This window comes from Vidua macroura, chromosome 21 (genome assembly GCF_024509145.1).
Source record: "Vidua macroura isolate BioBank_ID:100142 chromosome 21, ASM2450914v1, whole genome shotgun sequence".
NCBI classification, from domain to species: domain Eukaryota; kingdom Metazoa; phylum Chordata; class Aves; order Passeriformes; family Viduidae; genus Vidua; species Vidua macroura.
Window position 1 is genome coordinate 3,208,495 of NC_071591.1, and position 24,069 is coordinate 3,232,563.

General features: G+C 50.1%; 1 protein-coding gene across 2 annotated transcripts in view; it reads right to left on the reverse strand.

Moving 5' to 3' along the window:
* Positions 1 to 24,069, reverse strand: part of COL5A1 (collagen type V alpha 1 chain) — a 136,660-nt gene that overhangs the window by 63,863 nt on the left and 48,728 nt on the right. For both annotated transcript variants that reach the window (XM_053996247.1, XM_053996245.1), the window contains exons 5-11: positions 14,011 to 14,142; positions 12,238 to 12,384; positions 11,875 to 12,123; positions 8,844 to 8,996; positions 8,520 to 8,576; positions 4,593 to 4,634; positions 4,312 to 4,374 (exon numbers count right to left, since the gene is read on the reverse strand). In XM_053996247.1, coding sequence (XP_053852222.1) covers positions 4,312 to 4,374; positions 4,593 to 4,634; positions 8,520 to 8,576; positions 8,844 to 8,996; positions 11,875 to 12,123; positions 12,238 to 12,384; positions 14,011 to 14,142 — 843 coding nt within the window. The remainder of the gene's footprint in view (positions 1 to 4,311; positions 4,375 to 4,592; positions 4,635 to 8,519; positions 8,577 to 8,843; positions 8,997 to 11,874; positions 12,124 to 12,237; positions 12,385 to 14,010; positions 14,143 to 24,069) is intronic.

Here is a 24,069-nt window from a genome sequence, read left to right on the forward strand (position 1 = left end):
AAAACCAAACCCATAAAGCACTTTGGAAATTTAAATTCATGAATGCCTGGAAGAAATGCAGCCTGCCAGGGCCTGGGTGTAAATCTGTGTGGCTCTCCTTATGGAAATGGGGATTTGCTGATATACAGCAGCCAGGGATGGGGACTTCAACTTGCATTTTTTGCAGCGCTCTGAAATGCCACGCTGAGAGCAAACCCTGGGGTAACATTTCCATGGAATGGTTAAACTGAAACCTGGGGGTGTTTGTGTGGGACCAGCAGCCCACGGTGCTGAGCCTTAACATTCACCAAGTGTCTCTCTCTCTCTCTCTCTGCCTGGTTATTTTTCAGTCCTGGTTAGAAAATCACATAATAGGAGATGTTTCTTGCAGTTTTGGGGGGTCTCCTGGTGAAGGGAGCACTTGGGAAAAGCAGCCTGGAAGTACTCAGAAGCCAGATCAGGATTTTTAGGGATCCTGTTGCACTTCTGAGGGGCAAAACTGTGCTCAGGGGAGTAATTCCTTTGGGATTCAATGCCTGGATGGTTTTGGAAGGTGAAGATATTTTGTGATGAGCCTTCCCCCAGGGTGTGCTGCCCCCCCAGAGCACCCAGACACCCGAATTTCCAAACAAGCAGCGGGGTGGGGTGAGGGAGCTGCAGTTTGCTCTAATTCTGCAGCTCACCCCCTTCAAAACAACCCATTTTCCCACTTCCTTCCCCCCAGTCTGGAGCCCCCATGGAACAGCTCTCTCCTCAGTGCCATATTTCCCTCTTCCCACTGCTCCAGGAAAGCTGCCTAAGTCATCCCAAAGCATCCTGAGCCCTCTGGAACCTCCCACAGCCAGGCTGCTCCTCAGCTCTGCTGCTGACACAAACTCCTCTGTGCCTCCTGGAATCACTGATCAAGGAAGAAGCTTTAAATAAATAAAGCTCTTTTTTTTTTTTTTTTTTTTTCAATGAATAAAGCAGAGCTAAATGAGTGTTGGCCAATATTAACAGAGCTGGCTATTGTTGGGCTATTAATTCATTGCACCTGCCTGAGAGCAGATAAAAAATCTCTTTATCAGATGCAGGCAGAAGGAACGTTCCTCACTGTACACAGGGAAGGGTCATGTAAATTCATGAGCTACACTCTCAGGGTTAATAATAAACAAATTAAACGAGGAGCTGCTCTAATTGAAAAGGAGGGTTTTAATACAGTTGCAGCTCCTGCGAGTTCATCACTTCTCTCTGCACCCCGTGCTGGGTCACACTCTGTTCTGGACACTGGCAGGAGCAGCCTGTGCTAGAATGCAAATTATTCCTCTCATTGCAGGGTGTGGAGCAGCAGCCCTGGGGACAGAGTGGCTGCTGCTGCTGCTTGGCTTTGCAGGGCTGTTCCAGAGGAGCTTGGCCAGCAAATATCTGCCTGGACAAGTGACAGAAAGAGAGCTCCGTGTGCCCAGCATCCAGCCTGCCAGGAATGCAGGAGGAGAAGGGAGAGCTGGGCATCGCAGGAGGGAGACAAGCAAGAAAGGGATGAGCCCACGGGGAAAACCAGCACCCTGGAAATACTCAGAAGCCAAATAAGGGTTTTTAGGGCTTGCCCTGGACCACTGAGAGATGCAAACCATGCCCAGCTCACCCACCCTCTGTGAATCCAGGCTGCAGAGCTCCTTGTGCTGGGGCAGCAGTGCAGTGCCACAAGGGTTAAGCCAGGCCTAGAGGCCCCCACGGGCTGAGCCTGGATTGACTTTCCGAGCTGGCAGGCAGAGATCGATGGAGCACAGGCAGGGCCCCTCGTCCTCAATCACGTCACGGCCACCAGAAATGTTATTACTGCTCCATCAGTAAATACAGCAGCAGTGTTTTTGTAGTTCTCGCTCCTTGGACCCTGCCAAACCAGGGCAGGGTCTTCCCAGCACTGCTCCAGGGGAAAAGGGGGAGTGCAGCAGCCACAGGGCTCCAGCCAAGCCCAGGGGACCAAGGAGGCAACAAAGAACCTGACCTGAAACAAATGCAGCGCCCAGGCTGGGGACAGTGCCATGGAACACCTCAGGAATCTCCTCAAATACACCCTACAGCCTCAGGGGACACCTCCCAGCGTGGGCCAGCAGTGGTTCTGTCCCTCAGTGGTTGTATTTTGTTGTGTGGGTACATCAGAAGGAAAAGGGGACGTGGGCATGGCCACTGCAGAGGAAGGCACAGCAAACCTCTGGCACCACAGCAGCATTTGAAACAAGGCCAAGGGGAGATCCTTGGGAGCACAGAGATCCTGTCCTGGTCTTCTGGAAAGGAGTGAGTTCTGTCTTCTACTCTTTCTGGGTCTTAGGTTACCCAAAAAAAAAAAAAAATGTAATCAAGGCCACAAACACTGAGCTGCATTTACAACAACAAGCAGCTGTGTGAAGCCACATCAGAGCACACCCCACCCCAATCCAGCCAGACCTTCCCCACTGCCTTTTTTCCCACCTTGTCCAAGCCAAAAAATCTGCCCAGAAGAGTGGCAAGCCCTATAAACACACAGAGTCTGTGTCTAGTCACCCCAGTTTGTTGTTCTGGGCATCCAGGATGCCAACAGGATGTGGTTCCCTGTTCGGGAATCAGCTCTTGGATCCATGAAGGATCAGCTCTTGCATCCATGAAGGATCAGCTCTTGGATCCATGAAGGATCAGCAGCCTGCCACAGGCAGGGAGCTGCCTTATCTGCCAGGAAAACTGCTCAGCACCTCGGGCATCAGACTGGGGAAGTGTTTGCTGCCTTCCTCTTGAGGTGTTTGCATCTGCTGGGTGCCAGCAGTGCCAGCAGAGGGATGCTGTGTGTTCTGGAGCATCCCCCGGGATCTGAGGCACTGCTGCTCCTTCCCTGCTGTGCTCTCCAGGGAAAACACACCTCAAACGGAGCCTGCCTGCACAGACACACCTGCAGGCATGTTTGTTGGCCCTTTTGGGTGGAGGCTGAGGGACCAGCAGTGCTCCAGGGGCTGGTGTGGACACAGCCCTGACCTCCCTCCACACCGGGCTGCACCAAGGCATCAGCCAAGCTCAAACTCTGCTTGATTTGCTCCCCAGTCAGGCTGAAATCCATGGATTTACTGGTGAGATTGCTGCTGGGAAATGTCCCCTGCACCCTCCTGCAGCCCTGCTGTGGCCCTGCCAGCTCTGCCCAGCTCTGCTGCTCCGTCCCCCAAGAGCCAGCGTGGCTCAAGGGCACTGGGCACCCCTCTGGTCTCAGCCCAGGCTGAGCCAGCTCGGGCTCTGTGCAAAGCCAGGCTGAGTTCTCCATGAGATGTCAGGCCAAAATTCCTGCTGGAGGAGCGCTGGGAGCAGCGAGAGCTCCTCACCCAGCTCACCTGGCTGCCTCTGCCAGGGGGAGGAACAAAAGGAGCAGTCCCAGGGTCATTGCAGGGTGAGCTCGGGGAGTGAGGACAGTGGGGTTGAAGTTTTGGGATTTCCAAGGGCATGGATTGCTGCTGGAATGCTGCTGCTGCACTTACTGACCTGGGGGTTGAGTTCAGCAGCTCCCAAACACAGATCACTGCTGACCCAGGTACACGACCCTGACAGAGCTGTGCGGGATTTGGGGTCACCATCCCCTAAAGCCCTTGGGAGCAGCTGCCTTTGAGGAGACACCCCAAAGCTGGAGGCTCTGCAGCAGCACTTCACAAAGCAGAGGCTGCCAGGGACAAAAGTGATTTACAGCCACAGCCACACCTGAGTTGTGGCACTGCCATGACATATTTTCATGTTAAAGAACATCAGTCAGTGCCTGCTGCTGGCTGGGACAGAGCCATAACCCACCCAGGGAAAAGGTGAAGTGCTGCACAAGGGCTCCTTTCCCTCCAGGAGCAGCCTGGGACAAGGAAAGGCCACAGGGAGAGACCCTGGCACGACCCCAGGACCATCCTGGAGCAAAGCAAAGCCAAACTCCCTGCCAGGACTCGCAGGAGCAGCTGGAATGAGGGTGCAGAATCCCAGCTGAGCTCCATTTCCCTGTGCTGGTGACTCTGTGTGTGTTTGCCCCTCCTGTTTTCCCAGTGCCACACTGGGAGGAGCAGCCAAAGGGCACAGGCAGAGAGCAGGAGGTTTGCAGCCTTAATGTTGGTTTTAACTTGGAAAATATCTTCATGCACTTGAGGAATGGAGCTGTTTCCCAACCCTTTTTCCCCTGGATGCAGAACCCTGCCCTATATCCCACCATGAACTCCTCTGGGAGCTGCTCTCAGAGGATGAACGGGATTTTAACAGGATTTTAACAGGATTTTAAGGCTCCAGGGATACCCCACAGCCCCACTCTGCCCACACCAGCCCACCCAAAACTCCAGCAAAGAGGAGAAAACCACGGCCACTCACCCTCTCCCCTGGGTCACCCATTAAGCCCACGGGTCCAGTTGGTCCTGGAGGTCCTGGAAGGCCCTGGCAGAGAAAAGAGGGAGAAAAACCTAAGCCACGAAAATGTGTTATTATTTGTAGCAGATTTCTACAAGCACCGGGAAAAGATTTTGAGCTCTCTGTTTATTTTTGCACCACAAAATCCACCCCAAAGCTCTCTCTGTGCACGTGTGTGGCAGATGGGAGCAAGAGAGCCCGGAGGCAGCATCCCAACCCTGGAGCAGGGGGAAAATGTCACTTACTGCTGGGCCTTCAGGACCAGGGGGGCCTTCCACCAGCATTCCCTGAGCAAGAGGAAGGAAAAAAAAGTGATTAGATACATCCTCAAAGTCATTTTGTCCACAGGGAATTGCCCAGTGCTTGATCTGTTCTTAAATATTTCAGCTCTTGCTGCTGCATGGAGACATCCCAGAGCTGGAGGGTTTCCACTCCTTCTGGATGACTTCTCCCAGAGGTGCAGAGGATCATGGAAAAGCCAAATAATGTGTATTTAAATCCCACAGGACAGCTCTTACTCCCAGCATCAGCCCCAGCACAGCCTTCTCCCTTTGCTCAGAGCCAGGGAAAAAACAAACCCTGGACTTTGTCCAGCCTTGGTGTTGCTGGAGCTTGAGGGAAAAGCTGTTCCTAGCCCTAAAGAGCTTAACAAGAAGTTAGCAATCAAGCTGCAAGGTGGTTTTTAAGTGATTTTTTTCCAGCAGACTGCACGCTGTGATTTCCTCTGTGAACGTAGGAAATCACTGTGTGGGAAAAATTCTGGGATATTGTTACTCCAGCCTCTTCAATCTAAATATTTTGTCATCACTTTAGATCAGATCTATCATGCACTCAGGAAAATTAAGGTTTGGGTTTGTTTTATTTTTTTTTTTCCCTCATGAGTATGTAAGAGGCAGGAAAGAAACCTCCCAATCCACCTGGAAAATGCTCTCCAGAGGGCATCAGGGCAATGCTTTGGGAAGAGCTCTGTCCCTTTTATCTCTGGGTCAGAAATAAAGCAGCTCAGGTTGAGTCAGCAATTCCCAGCTCACCTGTGGCAAACAGGGACATTTTTCCTAAGGGATGAACTATAAAAATCTGTGGGTGAGCAAAATCTGTGGGAGAAGCCATGCAGGGGCTGCTTTGGGCTCACCCTAAACTGTTCTCAGGCTCTGGTGCCAAAAGCCTCAGCTGACCCCACTCCAACGGAGCTGAACGAATCTGAAATGTCTGCAGGAAAATCCAGGCATTCCTGCCCCAAAACCACACTCCCTGAGCCCAGAGCAGCAAAAAATAACCTAAAACAGCCTGCCATGAGCTTCCATCAGGGTTTCTGCACCAAAAAAATGCGTGGCCAGCTCTATTTCCTGCCTTTCCTGGTGTCCACACTCATTTCCACGGCGTTTCTAATCTCAGAGAAGATCTGGCTCCCACTGCAGCTGGATGTGAGAGGGGAAATTTGCTGCTGCCACCACAGAAGAGGCTCTGCAGCTCCTCACCAGGGAGGAATTCAGGTCATGGGCTTCACCCCGTGCCCATTGCAGCTTCAGCCATGGAAATATTTCACTGGGTGGGAATTAGGGGTGAATTCCACACGCCTGTGCTCCAGGCTGCGGGGAAACCCCAGAGATCCCAGCACATGGACACCCCAAAATCCATCCCAGCACACAGACACTCCAAAATGATGGATTTTGGATGGATCTTCTTGAGATCTCAGCATATAAACACCCCAAAATCAATATTTCTTGAGATCCCAGCATATGGACACCCCAAAATGCATCCTTGTTGAGATCTCAGCATATGAACACCCCAAAATCCATCTTTCTTGATATCCCAGCACATGGACACCCCAAAATCCATCCCTGTTGAGCTCTCAGTGTATGGACACCCCAAAATCCATCCTTGTTGGGATCCCAGCACATGGACACCCCAAAATCCATCCCTGTTGAGCTCTCAGTGTATGGACACCCCAAAATCCATCCCTGTTGATCTCTCAGTGTATGGACACCCCAAAATCCATCCTTTTGGGAGCAGTGATGACACATTCTGGTGTGACAGGTTCCAAACCAGAAATTAATCAGAGTGCAGAGAAGCCCAGCCCACACAGGGGGTTTTTGGGGTGCTGCTGTGAGCACGCACAGCACCAAGGCTCTGCTCCCCAGGACGCTGCTCCCCAGGGGGAAGGGTCAGGGATAATTGGCCCATTTGGGGATGCAAACATCCTTGGCATCTTCCCATATTTATCTGCTGGTTTATGTCGAGCTGGGGCCTTGGGGACATCTGGAGATTCTCCTTGGCAGGAAACCTCCTGTGTTTCCACGGATGCTCATCAATGGGGGCGATGGAAACGTGGCAGGGTTTTAGGGACAGCACCAGTGGGGTGATCCCATTGAGAGGGTCAAGCCAGCCGTGGATTTGGGATTGTCCCAGGGGAAAACAGAGCAATGCTTCCACTTCAGGCACCACCCACAAGTGAAGCCAACACCCCAAAACCAGCTCGAAATCCTGTTGCAATTCAGAGGTGCTGAGCAAACCCTCCCTAAAGGGGAGCACCAGGGTCCCTCCAGAAGGATATTTGGGCTCTGAGGAGGTGCCAGCGCCCTGGTGACCCCACAGCTGGGATATTTGGGATCCCTGCTTCCCTCCTCTCCATCCCTCCTGCCCCTGCCCTGCCCTGCTGCCTCCAGCAAGTGTCAGCACAGAGCAAGGATTGAAGGACAGCTGGGCTTGAAGGGGAAGGAGTAAAAATCCAGCAGAATCCAACTTTGTGCTTGGCTTTTATTTCCCTTCTCCTGCAGCTCCCATCAAAAACTGGGGAAAAAAAAGAGCTAAAGAGCGCAGCAAATCCGAATTTCCCTGCTCAAGAGGAGCTACACGGAGAGGGACAAGGCAGCATTTGGTCTTGTTTACTTTCTGGCAAAAGCCATCCATGCTCCAGTGTTTTGAAATAGCAAAGGCGGCCAAATTCTTTCTGGATGATTAAACTTAACTATTTTGTTCGCTTTGTAGCGTCTCAGGCTGGGTTTCTGCCATCATCTTCGTGGGGTCTGGCTGCCCCCCTTCCCTTCCCACCCCTCTGATAAGGAAATCGCTGGCTCCTCCTTTTGTTTGCAGAGTGAGAGACCCAGAAAGGAAGGGAAGGAAGGAAAGGTCAGAAATGTTTTTATTAAGGGACTAAACTGGAGTTTTGAAGCCACGCTACTGCACCCTGGCTTCTGGCTGGCTCCCCTCCCCAGCATCTGCAGAAATTTCAGGTGAAAGAGGAAAAGGAGGGAAAATTCCAAGGGAAATAATGGCCTCAGAACGATGGGAAGTGCTGCTGCAGCGCTGGGCGCTGTGCTGGCCCTCTGCCAGGGAAAATGAGGTTAATTGAGCTGTGCAGCGAGCAGGAGCTCAGCCCGCGGGGACCCAGGTGGGTGCGAGGAGCTGATCCCCAATTCCAGCCTGGGAGGAGCAGGAGTGGGGGTACCTGGGCATCCTGGCACACAGAGAGGGGGAAAAAATGGGAATTAACCAAGGGCCTCTTGCTCTGCTCACAGGAATCCCTGAGCCAGCCCCACCACGAGGCTCCTTCCCCACCTCGGGGTGCTGAGTTGGGCACCCACAGCTTTTACAGAATGCAGAGGGCACAGACAGCTTGGAATTGTTCTTTGGAAGGAAATTCAACCTCAAAACCAGGCCAGAAAGGCAAAGGAAGAGTGTTCCACCCCAGGGAAGACACAAAGGAAATGCTGGTGGGACTGTGGAGCTGGTGCAGGAGCAAACCTCCCCAAGCTTTGTGCAGGGATTTATTTTATATCCCTTTTATTCCCACTGGGATAAAATGATTCCCATTGGTGGCCCAATTAAAGCCAGCCCCAAGCTGGGAGTTCGGGGCAGGATATGACCTGGATGCTCCCAAACTCCTGAGGGATGAGACCTGCTCCCTGCCTAATGCTTCAGTCCCAGGTTTTATTTTGCTAAACGGGAGATTTCATGGGAATTCTTGCACTTCCTTCACGATTTAGGTTGCTTCTTGAAGCTTTAAAAAAAATTATATAATTCCAGTGGTTTAGATTAACAGAACCAGGGAATTCTTTCATGGGAAGTTTTCCTCCCTGCTGTCCCACTGAGAACAAATTCCCTGCACCTTTTTCCACTTTTTTTTCCACGGGGGAAAACCCAACAAAACCCCAAACTCAGGCGCTCCTTACCGGCTCAATGATGGCAGGTTCCCCCTTCTGCCCCTTCTCACCCCGGGGGCCACCGATCTGTGGGACACAGGGAAACACAAAGCCAGACAGTCAGAGAGGACATTGCCATCATCACCATCATCATCATCACCATCACCAATCCCAGCAGGAACTGGACATCCTCCTGAGGCTCCTGCAGGAAAGACCCACGGCAGCTCCTCCTTGTTTAAGTACAAGTTGCAGGTGGGTGAATCCTTGTTTTTTTCGCACTAATCCTGCTCTAAATTATGGAAGAAGCAACATTTTGAAGCAGAATGTTGCTGGATGGAGCAGGAAGCCTCTCACCCCTTCGTAGATGGTGTCCTGGTTGGCCGGCATGCCGGGGCCGATGTCGGGAGAGGCTGTCCGGTCGTAATAATTGTCATAATAATTCCCATCATATTCCTTTATGGTTTCCTCAGTGAAATCTTTATCCAGGTCATCCCCTCCTTGAGGAGCCTGCAGAGGAAAGAGCAGCAATGGGTCAGGCTGGAATTCTCTCCTAGCTGGAATATTAAAGTGTTGTTAGATTAAGGGGGGTGATTTTTGCAAACTGAGAATGCTTTATAATAATAGTGACAGGAGAGCCTGAGGAAAAGTTAAATTCTGGAATTTTTAAGTCTCCAGTGACTTCTCCAGCAGCAGGAAGACAGATGGGAGAAGCCTCATGTCAAATATACACCCTGGCTTTCCCTGGGATTTCTTCACTGATCTCCAGGAAAACACTGAGAGAAGAAAAGTTGGGCTGAGGAAAACAAAACACAGCACAAAGCTCATGTCAGGAGGACCCTGCAAACTCCAAATGCCTGAAGGAAGAGTCATGGCAGTTTCAAACTCCAAATCCTCCTCATCTCTCACAGCCCTGGTGTTGGAGACCCTGGATTATCAAGCCCAAGGAGTCCCACATCCGTTCCCAGGTTTCAGATGGACACCAAACCCACGACGTGTCACTGTGAGCGTCCAATTGCAGCAGGAAATGTGGAAAAACCCAAGTTCACTTCTGTGAAAGCCTCCTGTTTGTTTAGTCTGGGCTCCAACCTGCGCCTGGGCTCAGCCGAGGAGCAGAAGTTGTTACAATTCTGGTGCCTCAACCCCTGAATCCTTTCAGATGCCACGGAGCACAGCAAGGACATCCAGACAAGGCTCAGAATTTCCTTGCTGCTCTCCATGTCCCTGTGCTCCCAGCAGCCTGGCAGGCACAGGCCTTTGGCACCCCTCGCTCTGAGCAGCCCTGCAGAGAACAACATGTGCTGCTGAGATTTATTTGGTTTCTTTCCTATCCAGGTAATGACCAAAATAGTCCAGAAATTGAATTATTTCCAGTGCTTCCTGGAGAAATAGCTCCTCACTACCACGAATTCAAAGTCACTTCAGTGTCATCACAACTTCCAGACTTCTTTCTGTGCCAAAACCACTCAGAACTCATAAACATGAACATCTGGGTCTAAATTCAGGAGGTTTTAAACTAAGACTAAGCCTAGAACTAAGGTACTCACCAGTCCACCTTCTCTTACCTCTGCAAACACCAACTGGCCTTGGCAGAAATTGTGCTTTGGCAATAATTTAATTGGAAAACTTGGAAAAGTCAAGATTATTTTTCCTTTGGGCTGGTTCAAATGGATCTGTTACTATCACACCCCCCCACCTTTTATCCTGGCTGAAATATTTCACCTAGTTTTGCATTTTGAAACCTTAAAACCCTAATTTAAAAAAATCTCATCTGCCTCTAAGGGTTTGGGGATAACAGCAAACTGCATGAAATTAATATCAAAAATGTCTGGTTTGATATTTTAATTGAGGTCCTCAGGTCTATTTGCATGGAAAGATGATATTTGGAGTAAGTGGGCAGCCACCTGCCTGAACTTTCCTCCTCTAGTTCTTTTCCTTAACAACTAAAGTGGCCCTTGAAGCTTCCTCCTTCTTCTTCCACTTTTTTATTCAAGGCCCCTCTATCCGATCTTTAATTCCTCCCTCTTAGAAAGTCCAAGCTTGGCCAAAGATTTCTGGCTCTTGGTCAGGAAATGGAAAACTTTCCCATCCCTCAATGGGTTCCCTCGATTCCTGGAGCCTTTTCCTTTTCTCCCTGTGCATCATTTTGGACTCTCCAACCTCCTCCACCACATTTGGCTGGGCTGGATCCCCCCCCTGCCCTTGGGGTGGCTGGATCTGCACCTGCCTCGCTCCAGCTGCTCAGATCTTTGCTTGGACACTTCCCCTGACACCTTTCCCCCCAAATTTCCACCTCCAGGGATCCTGGCCAACTTCTGCCGTCTCTTTTGCCAGCCTTGAATTGTGACAGCCCCACAAGAAGTAATTCTCCACTGGAGAAACCACCCCTAAGCTCTTCCTGGGAATTAGGATGGGATTTGGAAGCATTACAGAAACATGGAGTGGTGTGGGTTGGAAGGACTTTGAAGCTCCTCCAGTTCCAAACCCTTGCCATGGGCAGGGACATCTTCCCCTAGAGCAGGTTGCTCAGAGAACAATTCCATTTATCCCACCACTGATTCCCTTGCTGCTGCTCCTGGATAATGATGGATTTGCCCATTTAATGCCATTATTTCCTTGCTCCTTGAGCTCCACAGCACCCAGCTCCCCAAAAATTCATCTCAGTCTCACCAACATTCACCTATTTCAGCATCAACATAAAAAGCAAGAACTGGGCAAGTCTCAAGCACAGGAGAGTCTCGAGTGCAGCATTTCAGCTGGAGGATATTGAAGTGTGGGGAGGTAAAAGTTAAATATTCCAGCAGAAAAAGCTGTGGGGTTTGAGCTGATCCCAGCCCTGACCAGATCCATGCACAGAATGAAGGAGTTCACACCAGGTGGATGCAGCAGTTTTGGAATCAAGCCTTTGTCCCAGTGTTGAAATGTTGTTAAAAAAAAAAAAAAAAAAAAAAAAAAAAAAAAAAAAAAAACTGAAAAACATAAAAATGCTTTTCAGTGGAAATGGCAAAATGAAAAATATTGATGTTCTCCAGCAAATCAACATTTTAAGGATTTATATTAATAACTTTGGGATAAAAGGCTTTTACTAAGATTTTAACAGCAACCCTCATTTCTCTTTTTGTCAGACAACCACTTCACCCGAGGAAATGCAGATGTCAATATGAGCAGCTTTTTCCAGGGGAATAATCCTTAACCAAATTCTAAATATCTGTGTTCCCCACCCTGAAAAATCTGGAGTGAAAACATTTTACAAGAAACTTCCTCTCCCTGCAGCTGCCTGAACCACTTATGGATTTACCATCTGGCTGCTCCCGTCTCCTTTGCTTCCAGGGCTATGAAACAGCAGAATTAATTTAAAAAAAAATTAAAATTAATGAATTAAAATTACATCAGTCTCATTGTAGGTGACGACAGTGCTCGTGGGGAGTTCAGCTTCCACTGCATTTTCAGTGAGGCCGCCCTGGGGATCGATTTCCTCGTTGTAGTTGAGATCCTCATAGGGCATTGGGGTAAAATACTCCTCGTTGATGGTCTCGTAGTTGTACTCATCAACCAGGGGATCATCCACTGCTCCGTCCTCCTTGGGCTGCTTCCCGGGGTTCCCCCTCTCAGAGGGTGCTGTGGGAGCTGGATAATCCTGTCACACGTGGGAAACAAAGCACCACGGTCAGAGGAACAAAATCATTCTGCATCATCCTCCCCTTTTACAAAGGTTCAGCACCTACACCCCTGCCAGGACCCGCCTCCGTACCTGCTTGGTTTCGGGTTTCTCTCCAGCAGCCACTTCAGGAGGGCCGGGTTTGGTGGTGGGGGTTTCTGGTTTGACAGCTTCATCCACGTCCTCGTAGTAGGGGTACTCGTAGTAGTAAGTGTCACCTTCTCCCTCCCCGTCCGTGTACTGCAAGGAGAAGCAGGAAATGAGGTGGGAGCACCCAGCGTGTCCCTGCCAGCTCCTTTGGACATCACAGCTTCACACTGCAAGTTTAGATGGGATAGTGGGAGAAATTCCTCCCTGGGAAGGTGGGGAGCCCTTGGAATGGGTCACTCAGAGCAGCTGCGGCTGCTCCGTCCCTGCAAGTGCCCCAAGCCAGGTTGGATGTGGAGCAACCTGGGATCACGGAATGCGACCCTGCCCTGTCAAAGGGACGGAATTTGATAAGCTTTAAGATCCCTCCAACCCAAAGCAGTGACTCTGTGGTATTTTTTTAACCTTGGGTTGCTGAAACCTCCCAGGTCTGACCCCCTGAGAGAGGGGCACAAAGCCCTCGAGCCCCGCAGCCGCTCCGCCGCTGTTGCTGCACTCACAGCATCCCTGAGACTTCCCACCCGCCCCAGGCCTGCAGGCTGGAGGCCTTGGAAAAGCAGATCCTCGCAGCCTTTCCCACAAGGCATCAGTCATTCCTCAGCAAGAAACCCAAACAAAGGCTGGTTCCAGCGGGCACGGCCCCGCTCCTCGCCAGCCCAGCTCTCCCTGGCAGCGGCCGCCGGCGCGTGGAGGAGTTATTCCTACATGGAGCAACACAGCCTCGGGACAAGCCAGCTCTTGTTGGACTGCTGGCTCCAAAAGAGGAGTTTTATTTTCCTGCTGCCACAGATTTCCACCAAAGTGCTGTTTTATTTGTCTTATTTATTGTTTCTCCAGAAGCGCTGGCGGAGCGGTTGCGGCGCTTCCCTGGGGCTGCGCCTCACCGTGAGCAACCCAAAGCCCTGCTTAGGGGCTGGATTAATTTAATCCCAAAGATAAACTGGGAGGGCTGATGGCATTACTGGTTCATGGGGATTCCCTGACCCTGCAGGTCTGGGCTCAGCTGAAAGCAAATCAGCCCAAGAGAGTGGCTCAGGATGCCAGACAGCAGCGAGCTGAGACCTCTTTTAAAAGGGCAAAATTCAGGTGATGCTCATTAAATTCAGCCACACCCAGACATTTCTGATTGGGCAGCAAACATACAAACGCATCTTGCACCAGCCTTTCTTATTGTGTTCCCTTTTTTTATGGAAAAGGCCTGGGTGAGCCCTTCACACAAAAATTATTGGGCACAGCAGCTCCTAGGGATGACATGGGAGCATTTCTGCCAAAATGAGATTCAAAGCAAGTCCAGGGGGAAAAGAAGGGAGGTTCTCCCTCCTTTAACACCTGTTGTTTCACAGAATATTGAGAAAGAACTGTTTAATCCTTTTACAAGTCCAACAGCATAACTGGAAATTTAGAAACAGGTGCTGGTCTGGGCAGGACTGGAGCTGCCAGGGAAGGTCAATAATCCACACTTGGCTCACGTTGTCTCTCCTGTGTTTCTGAGCTCCAAGAGGATGTTCCTTTCCATCTCTGGAAATGGAAGGAGCTCGGAAAGAAGGGAAACTCCCAAGAGCCAAACCCAGAACCTGCAAATCCTAAAAACAATCTCCGTCTTGGACGTTGGAGACGAGTCGCGGGGAAGCTGAGCGGGAGGAAGGAGCCGCGTGTTTGCAAGGGTGAAATAAACCCAAATACTGGTGATTACACCCCAAACCATCCCGAGAGACTCACGTATTCATCCTGGTTGGGGTCCTGGGACTGGGGGGAGTCGGGGATGGCGGTGTCACAGTCGGGGCTGTAGTGCTCACAGTACTCCAGGGCTGCCCGCGGGTCCGCCACGATCAGGAGCTGCTGGATGTCACCCTGCAGGGAGGGGAGCACAGAGGGTCAGGGATGGGTGGTGCTCCTGGAGACACCAGCCCGAGGCTGCAATCAAAGCCAGAAACACAAAGGAATGAAAAGCAAAACACGTGGCAGGGCCACCTTCCTGACATGGGCGCATCCCCTGAGATGAGCCAGGGGAAACGCTCCGTGTCCAGGGAGCAGCTGCTTCTCTTGGGCTGCTCCACGAGGTGTGAACCCACTGTCCTTCATCCCCAGCCCCAAATCCACCTCCCCAAAAGAGAAATCACCCGGTACAACAGCACTGACAGCCCCAAGCAAGGCAGGTGCAGGAAAAACAAAGAGAAAAGAGCTTTGTACCCCCCCAAATCAGCAATAAAACAACTCCTTTCCGCCTGGTCCTGTGCAGGGCTGCAGAGTCACCCTGGCCAGTCCCAAAAGCTGCTTATTGGTCTCAAAACTTCTCTGCTTCTCCCAGCCCACCAGCTGGCCTCACATCACCCCCTTTTTTTTTTTTGCATCTTGCCTCACCTAGATGTTCCACCCGCAACAGACACAGCGAGAGATTAGAAATGCATCTGATAAACCCAGAAAAGAGCCAAAGGGAGGCTTTTTTATACTAAAAACCAGGTGCAGAGGAAGCTCATGAGGCACCAGGGCTGGTTAATGGAGCAGCTGCTCCCTGAAGCCCGACACAGCCACAGCCAGAAGGTCAGAGCAGAAATTGCTCTTGAGTTTCCTAAAGAGCCACCACGCTGCTCAACCACGATGCCAAAATCCAGTTCATTCAGCAGACAGTTACATAAGACTTTACTACTTGGATGCTTAGAGCTGATACTTTAATTAGGGGAGGGAAAAAATTTCTTCTTTAATAATAGACAAACATGGCTAAAGCATCAGGGGGGAAAGCAGGAGCGTTACAGCAAAACTGGGAGGATGATTTGGGCAGTAATAGGAACCAGAAGCTCCAAAGGGAGCCTGGCCAGACTGGCAAACAGCCCTGTGGAAAAGGATATTTTTGAAATTTTGGGCCAAATCTGCCTTGGTGTCACCGGATCATGGATGTGTCCCACTGACTTCCCCCCAAAAAAGGGAATGCTGTTCACAATTTGGGCACAGATCCACTGGGGAAGGAGCAGCTCCCTCCTCCATTCCCAGGTTGTCACTTCCCTCCCTGCAGCAGCTCATGAACATCTGGGCACCTCTCAGACCTAGCCGAGTCACCCTTCAAAGAGCATTCATTGAAGCTCATTAGTCATTGCTTCCAGTGAATAACCTTTACAAAATTAACAGAAATGTCTGCAAAGTGGCTTTCAATTTTCCATTTTTAAAACAAGAAACATCTTTCCTTCCCTTTCCCTTGTTCTTTTTTTTTTTTGTTAATATAAATCCAGTCCTGCCATTACTATTCCAGCTTTTTCTTTTGCAATGTAACCACCAAAACTGGGCTTAGAGTATTGGGAAAATAAAAAAAAAATTCCAAGTTTTTTGCCTTGTAGAACATTTCCCTTTTCCAAGCAGCTCTGGCCACCACCTGCCCATGGGACCCACGGGGGGACTGGGCCATGGTGGCACCTCCAGGACACCCCCCAGCCCGGAGGTGGGGGTACTGGGGGTGTTATGGGCTTATTCAGGCCATAAATAATGTAACCATCCCTGCCTCCAAAGGCACTCCAGAGCTCCAAACCTGTTCCTTTGGAATTCCCTCCAGCAGGGAATACCCAACCCGGCCAGGGAAATCTGTGGCTGATGTGAAAACCCTTCCAGCTGCTATTTCTGCCCCCAGGATGTTGGCCACCCCTCCCTGACACCTCAGCTAAGCCATTTGGGCCCTTCTCTCCCTCAGGTGCTTAAAGCTCCCCGTTTTCCATGGGAAGATGGGAAGTGCCTGGCATTGTTGGGATAAGCTGAAATAAACCAGCCCCAAAGCAGACCTGGGACTTGTCTCCAAGAGGCAGGGGAGGCTGAAAAAGCTTTTTCTCCCTGATAAGGTTGGATTTGCACCTCATGGAGAGCTGATAGGCTGCATCCCATAAGTGACCAGGGCTGGAACTGCGTTTCCTCAAGGAACAGATAAAGCAAGGAAAGGCATCTTGGCTAAACGCAGTGCCAAAGGTTAAGCAGAAGAGAATTTCCTAAAGCTGGGTTTGTTTTTAGTCTCAGCTGATGGCAGCTCCTGAGCTATGCACGGGGAGAAATCCTTCATCCCACCCTGCTTCCCTGCAGGAGCTTGGGCATCCTCAGCCTTGGAGGACATGGAAAAAAACCACCTGCAAATCCCTGCGGCCATAGCAGAAAACTGAACCTCGAAGGACAGCGTGGGCCCCACAGTTTCTGCTGAGTGGGAGGGGGAGGCTGAGCAGGGGAAGCTTCCTGCTCATTCTGGGTCAAGAACTTGGGGAAATCAGTGCGTAACTGAATAAATTTGGGATGTGGGGAGTGCCAGGAAAAAGCATCAGACGGCTCCGTCAGAGCTCACCACGCTCCAGCAGCATCGCTCCACAGGCTGCTATTTCCCCTCTCCTTTTCAAACCCAGTCAATCACCCTGCCCAGAGTTCATCCTTGCCTTGTTCCAGCCTGCAAAATCTGGGAGAACCAAAGCTGAACCAATGCAAAATCCAGGAGAACCAAAGCTGAACCAATGCAAAATCTGGGAGAACCAAAGCTGAACCAATGCAAGATCTGGGAGAACCAAAACTGAACCAATGCAAAATCCAGGAGAACCAAAGCTGAACCAATGCAAAATCTGGGAGAACCAAAACTGAACCAATGCAAAATCCAGGAGAACCAAAACTGAACCAATGCAAAATCTGGGAGAACCAAAGCTGAACCAATGCAAAATCCAGAACCAAAGCTGAACCAATGTAAAATCTGGGGGAACCAAAGCTGAACCAATGCAAGATCTGGGAGAATCAAGGCTGAACCAATGCAAAATCCGGGAGAACCAAAGCTGAACCAATGCAAGATCTGGGAGAACCAAAACTGAACCAATGCAAAATCCAGGAGAACCAAAACTGAACCAATGCAAGATCTGGGAGAATCAAGGCTGAACCAATGCAAAATCCAGGAGAACCGAATTTGGGACAACTGAGAGCCCCAGGGAGCAGCCAAGCCCCAGCACAGAGGCTGAGCAGCTCAGGGGAGGGGGAAGGAGGAGAGCTCAGCCCATTCATCTTTGTTTCATTCCCAGCAAGCACCCAGCACTGGGGGATAGCCCGTGCTAACACTTGTAAAAAGCAGACAGGAGTAAAAACCTTGTTAGCAAGATTCCCAGTCAATTGACCTCATCCCTCAGCGCCGAACAATAAAATGGGCTAATTTAGGCTGCAATAAAAAGCCCCACTATCTGCACCTCACAAAAGCTGCACAAAGCTCTGCTGTCAAGAGCCCCATTTCTGTGATTTAAAAAGCCGACTTTAAATAGAGCGAGCCGCGCTGGGAGGTTCGGGAGCCTTTTGTGTCCTCTCGAGTGTGTTGCTGCTAATAAATTGTGCCCAGGGATCCTGGCTGGCAAAGGGGAGCCAGCCCTGCTCCCATTCCTCCCTCAAGTGTCTGTGTGTTTGTTTCCCTGTTTTTCTCACAAACCACCCCAAAATCCCTTTCCCTGCTGGATTTTTGCAGCGCTGACGAAGATCCCGTTAGTCCACACGCACAGCTCTGTGTGGGGCAGGGCTTTCCAAGAGAGACAACTTAAAAACGCACCAGTAAAGTGGTTTAAAGGCCTGACCAGCCAAATCAAAGACTTATTTTCAAGTAATGAGTTATTTCAGGCAGGGAGCAAGACGGAAACACTGTGGTGTTGCTTTGTAGAAGTCACCAGCAGCGTCCTCCAGCCACCCACACAGTGGGTAAAGTTCTTTTTTGGCCTGACAATGAGTTGGGCACAAGGCTGAAGGAAGTTCTGCAGTGACTGGAGCACTCGGTAGCATCCAGAGGCTGAGATCAGTTTTGTTTTGCTGGTTTAAAAAAAAATTGAAGCAGAGAATAAAAATATCGATTTTTTTTTGCCTGCAAATAACCCCATTTTTTTTTAGATTAGGAGAGGCAGTGTTTAAAAAAAGGGATAAATCACACTTTGGCCTTTATTCATAAAACTTCTGGTGAAGATGAAGAGGCAGGACAGCACATTTCTGAACAGGACTGTGAGTTGTGAGGGTTTCATTTGCTCCACCAGACAGATGGAAGTGCTAACTGTCAGGACCAGTAAGGATCTGCCTGACATTTATGGTAAAGCCATTTATGCCTGATGACTCATTTGCTTTATGGATTAAGTTCCACCAAAGCCAGTTTAACTCAACTCCCCAGCCAGCTCCCAGACAAGGCTGGAAAAGCTCTTTCTGGAGCATTTTTTAACACTTATTCTATATGCGTGCAAAAAATGTCACATCACTTCCAATGACATCAACTTCAGGAACTCGGAGGAATCGTTGTGGTTCAATGAAAAAAAAAACAGCTGGAAAGGAGGGGCAGAGTGACTTCATCTGGCACTGGCAGCAGCTCCCCAAATCCTGGGATTCTTCAGGGCTCCCACTGATCATTAACTAGACTTGGGTTACGGCATCACCCCAAAAGTCTGAGATTCAGCATCCCTAAGAGTAAATCCCGCTGGATGGGCTTCTGGCAACTCCTGCATTTCAACTGGATAAACACAGGCTCAAGGTGAGCAATGATAATGTAAAACCTTCCCAATTATTGGGAATCACTGAGATTTATCCTGACAAACTCCCTGACTCCATATCCCCAAACCCAGAGGCTGAAGAGGGGCAGGGGTTCATTGCAGCTCCAGGATGAAGTGGAAGCTCAGCCTCCAAAACCCCTAATCCCTGTCTTGGAGCCAGCCTGGCAGCCCTCAGATGTTCCACTTGATAAATCCTGTCACCAGCACTTCCCATGGATTGTCACAGCCCAGCTCCAGCCTGGAGTGGAAGTGGTGTTGGAGACATCAGCAAAGGCCCAGGAATCACCACCGTTCTGCCACATGGAAACCCCAAAAATCAGAGGTGCTGGTGGTGCTCAGAGCATCCCAGAGTCTCTCCTTTAAACACAGCAGCTCCAGAAAAGCAGCAAAACTGCAGCAATGGGGTCAAAAAAAGCCTCACCATCCCCCCAGTCCCTGTCCCTATGTCCTGAGCCCTCTCCTGGCCAGCCACGGACAGGAGTGACCCCCCCAGACAGAGCAGCTGGTGCCTAAAGAGCCTCCTTTGGGCACTGCAAAATGGGAAGGCAATCGTTGAAAGTTTGGCTAAATAATAATAATAATAATAAATAATAGACTCGCACACAGCCGTGACTCAGCTACAGATTCCTGGTGGTTTGGCTAAATCCAGCTGGATGTTTGTGTCCCCATCCTGCTCAGGGTTGGATGGGGCTGCTCTGGGGTTGCCACAAGAACAGCTCCTGCTGCTTTGGGCACTCAGAGAGGAGCCCTCTTTGGGGAAAACAGGTTTCATTAAGCAGAGCAGGGAGAGGAGTGTCACCAGCGTGAAATGTGGCTCCAAACCCTCTCGAGGGCTGGGGAAAGTTTCTCTTTTTCACTGCATCTCTGTGTGGGGACTCCAATGAAAAGCTCAGCCCAGTCCTGCAGCCCCAGCCCCAGCCCAGCCAGGAGCATCCCTGAGGTTGGGCTTGCAGAGCCATTATCACAGCCCACGAGCCTCTGCCCCTGGCCACAGCAGCAAGAGGAGCAGCAGCCCTCTGGCTCGATGGTGATTAACCTCTCTGGCAATTTCTCAACCTTGCTGGTTTGCAGTCCCAGGGAGGGAGGCAATTTCCCATCATGTGAGGATCCATGAACTCGCTGTTCCTCCTGGCTGCTGGATTTGGAGGAACAGGGCAGGGAAGTGCTGTCCCCTCCTTGTCCCCTTCCCTGAACCCTGGCACTTCTCCATGCTGTCCCCAGCACCCAGCCCTGCCCCAACACAACACCAAATCCTATTTCTCCCACCCATAACTGCTGCATCCTTGGATCAGCAGCCTCCTGGCTGTTGTTTAAAATTAAATTAAGACTCATGCCTTAAAATGACGAGGTTTTTTGGAGCAAAGGCCACAGAACACTTCAGGTCTGTCTGTGTGCTATCCCAAATCCAACTGTGGAGCAGTTCAGCAAGGACTCCTCGCTGCAAGGGAAGGACAAGCCATTCCCTCAGAGGGGAACAAAAGCCAGATGGCTTTGCTAATTCTGGAAAGCTCTCCTGAAGAAGCTGTCGCTCTGCCAACACCCAAATACCAGTCAAGGGCTCCATGGCCGGGCAGGAGGCACCAACACAGCGTTCACTTCCAGGTGGATACTTCCCACCCCAATCCCAGATAACCCCCAGAGTCAATGACCCTAAAGCAAACACTCCCAGGCAGGCACAGCCCGAGCACCTCTGAGCACCCTAGCAGTGCATTTCTCCAGGGTGGGTTTTTTTTTTTTTTTTTTTGGTTTTCCAAGCTGGAAAAGGCACTGAGGGAAGGGCACAGCATCCCTCAGCAGGGCTGTCCTACCCAGCCCTCCTCCAGCCTGGCGTGGGGGAACAGAGCCAGGCTGCACCAGCTGCACAGCTGGGATTTCCTGTAGAAAATGGGAAGATTTAAGGTAGGGAACACAAGCAGGAAAAAGTGGAGTGAGGTTTGAATGTCCTGTCCCTGCATCCCGGGCAGGGCACGTGTCCAGCTGTCCCCTGACTCATGTCTGGGGCTCCAGACCACCAGACGTGGGCTGTGTGCTCCCCTTCAGAGCACAAAAGTGGCTTTTTAGTGTTTTTTAAGTGTTTGCTGCAGGGAATTCCACCAGAGAGCAGGACCCACCCTGAGGAAAAATGATTCTGTGGCTTCTGGTTTTCCTCCTGCCTGACATCAGCCCTGGGAGCCTGGTGGCATCACCCCTGCAGCCCTTTGGGACCAAATATTGGCAAGATTTGGGTTTTCACTTCCACTTCACATTCCTTGATTTTCACTTTTCTTTTTCCCCTGCTTTTGACTTTTCCTTTTCTCCAGGTCCTTCTTAAAACTGGATTTCTCTGCATTTCTCCTCACTGACCTCTGTGGGATGGGGAGGTGCAGCCAGAGAAAAGCAGCCAGGCAGTGGGGACTGCAGGAAGGGGAAAAGGCAGCCAAGGTGCCTTAAAAAAATAATAAAGCTGCTAAAAACACCCAGAGAAAGATATCCTTAAATCAACAACCTGCTCAGCCACTCTGCTTGGCTATTTTTATAAATTTCTGTCTGTTGAACAAACCACAATTTATCTCCCGGGGTTTTTGGGTGCAAAACAATCGGTTCTGGCCACGGAAAGCAGGATGGGGCTGCAGTCCCAGTCTGGAAGGGAGCTGGACTGGGAGAGGGGCTGCTGGGACAAAAGGCTGCTTTATATTCCCTCCTTCTCCCCACCCTGGCCAGACACAGGAAAAAAATCATAGGAGAGGCAAAAATAATATGAGAGGCAAAAATAATAAGAGAGGTTTGTGCAGCTCTTTTGCAAAGAGGGGGGGAAATAATGGCACAGTTCAGGTTTTTAAAGGGTAAAGAATAGAAAGAAAGGAAAGAAGAACCCCCCCGATGGTCCCACTTCTCTCCACCCCAATAAAGAGAGAACATCACAATAGGAAAATGAAACTGGAGAGCAATATGAGTCTTTATATTTGCAAAATGAGCGGTTTTAAACTTTTCTTTTTTTAATTGTGTGCTCTGAGCAGATGGCCTGAGCCCCCCCCAGCAGATCAGAAACACATGTGAAGAACCAGGAACCTGAGCCACAGGTTTTTATTAAACTCTAGTTCAAATTTCATCCCATTGAAGTGAATATTTTCCCTCTAAAGCAGCAGCTGCGTGGTGGGTCACCCTCAGAGGTGGTTTATATTTATAAAATATAAATAGATTTATTTATAAATTTAAATATATTTCTATTTAAATAGATATTTTTTTCATTTATGTTTATTTTTAATTTATATTAAAGATATATTTATTTAATAAATAGATTTATTTAATAATTTAGATTTAATAAATAGATTTATTTATTTTTAATTTATATTTCAACATATCTATTTTTATATATGCCCCTTCCTGGGTGCTGATAACCCTGAGGGATCTCAGTGATGCCATGACTGCGTGGCTGAGGCTGATTTTGGCTCTCTAAGCCTGGATATTCGTCCTTGTGACACCTTCAGATGTCAAGCAGTGCTGACTTCAGCCAGCTCCTCCACTGAGAGAGGGGAAAAACACCCAGATTTGGGTAATTCTGGGAGATTTCTGTCACTCCTGCAGGACAGGAGCTGGGGCTGAGCTCCTCACTGCCCTGGGATGGAAACCTCACACTGGATCTAATTTGGATCTAATTAACCCATGCACAAGCCAGGCTTGATTGGAAGAAACAACTCCTCTGCTGGCTTAGTCCAGAGCTGCTGAGCTGTCCCTTCCATTTCAGGGGGAGAAGGGAAAAAAAAAAAAAAGGTAAAAAACCTGCCTGCAGTAAACCCTCCCAACGTGCCTCAGTTTCCTTTGGCTGCTCCCAAACTCTCAGGAACCCTGGGAGAGTCTGCCCTGCAAAGAGTCTGCCCTGCAAAGAGTCTGCCCTGCTGTTCCCCCTGTCCAGTTTGGACTGGGAAGGAGGAAATTGGGTTCTGAGCAGGGCTGGAAGGGGAGGAAGGCAGGTTTGGGGTGTGCTTGGCACAGCCACGCCACGCCCCAGGGAAGGGGGCGTTGAGCTCACACCTGGGGTAGGTACAAACCTCTCCTGTGTGGGGCCTTAATGGGGTCTCCAGTCCCAAGCAGCTCATTTTTAACCCCATACAAGGAGCTCAGGCAGGACTGGATCTCTCCCTACAAGGATCCTACTCAGAGGAAAGACTTGGAGTAGAGCTGTTGTAGGCATTTCCTAGAGGGAAACGCCTTCACCAAAGCAGCAACCCCCTCTGTGTTTACAACTGTTCGTCCCTTAAATATTCACCTCGTGGGCACCAGAAACCTGGTGGAGTGATTTCAGCTGAAGGCTCAGAGCCAGCCAGGAGGAAGCTCTCTCTTCTCATGAATTCATTAGGATAACACTGCATTTTTTTGGCTGCTTTCCCCCCAAAATCAAGCCCTGGGTGATCCCTCTGTGCAGCTGCAGGTGTGGCTGTCTCTCCCAATAATTCTTCCGTCTGATGGCTGATCTCAATCACTTCTGACAGGGAAAAGAGGCTTGGGATAATTAAACTGCTATAAATGTCATGGAAACGGACAGCTCAGGAAAAGAAATCATCCCGGAGCTTTGTCTGTGGTGAGCTCTCATCTGATCAGACCCAGGCACGCACCAAACATCTCTTTAATGTCCCCACCACCCCTTTCATGTCCCTACCAGCAGCTGAGGCAACCACGAGACACAAATTAGAAGGAATCTCAGCCTGGCTAATCCCAGAGCATCTCTGAGCTTCCCATTTCCCACAGCCACTGGAAAAAGATGGGTTGAGGAACCACAAAATGAGCAGTTCTCCTTGCCTTTGTGCCTATCCATGGAAAAAAAAAAAACAACCATTCTCCTCAATTTTCCAGCCCCAAGACAGATGGAGGAGGAAAGGGAACATGTCCAGGTCTCAGCCAAGGCAGATTCCAGAGGGATTTCACGGGATACAGCACATCCAAGGGTTTGTGGATACCTGTCAGCAGATCCAGGCTGGCACTGCCACCCAGGTGACCTCAGATGAGCCTTTCCAGTGGCTGCTCCATCACACTTGGAATCATTCCTGCCCCTCCAAAATCTCCTTGGAGTTATTTTTTCCCCTCTACGGCCACAGAGCAGCCTGGCACTCTGTGATTTCTGCCTTCAAACTCCTCATTTGGTGGCTCCAAATCAGCATTTATGTCGTTCTACACACAAATTACAGCCCTCAGAATAGAGGCCCCACAATCACCATGTGCTGTGCTCTCACTGCTTTTACATCCAGACCTTTATGGTGTGGTCCCTGCACAGCTGCTTTTTCCTTCTCCCCCT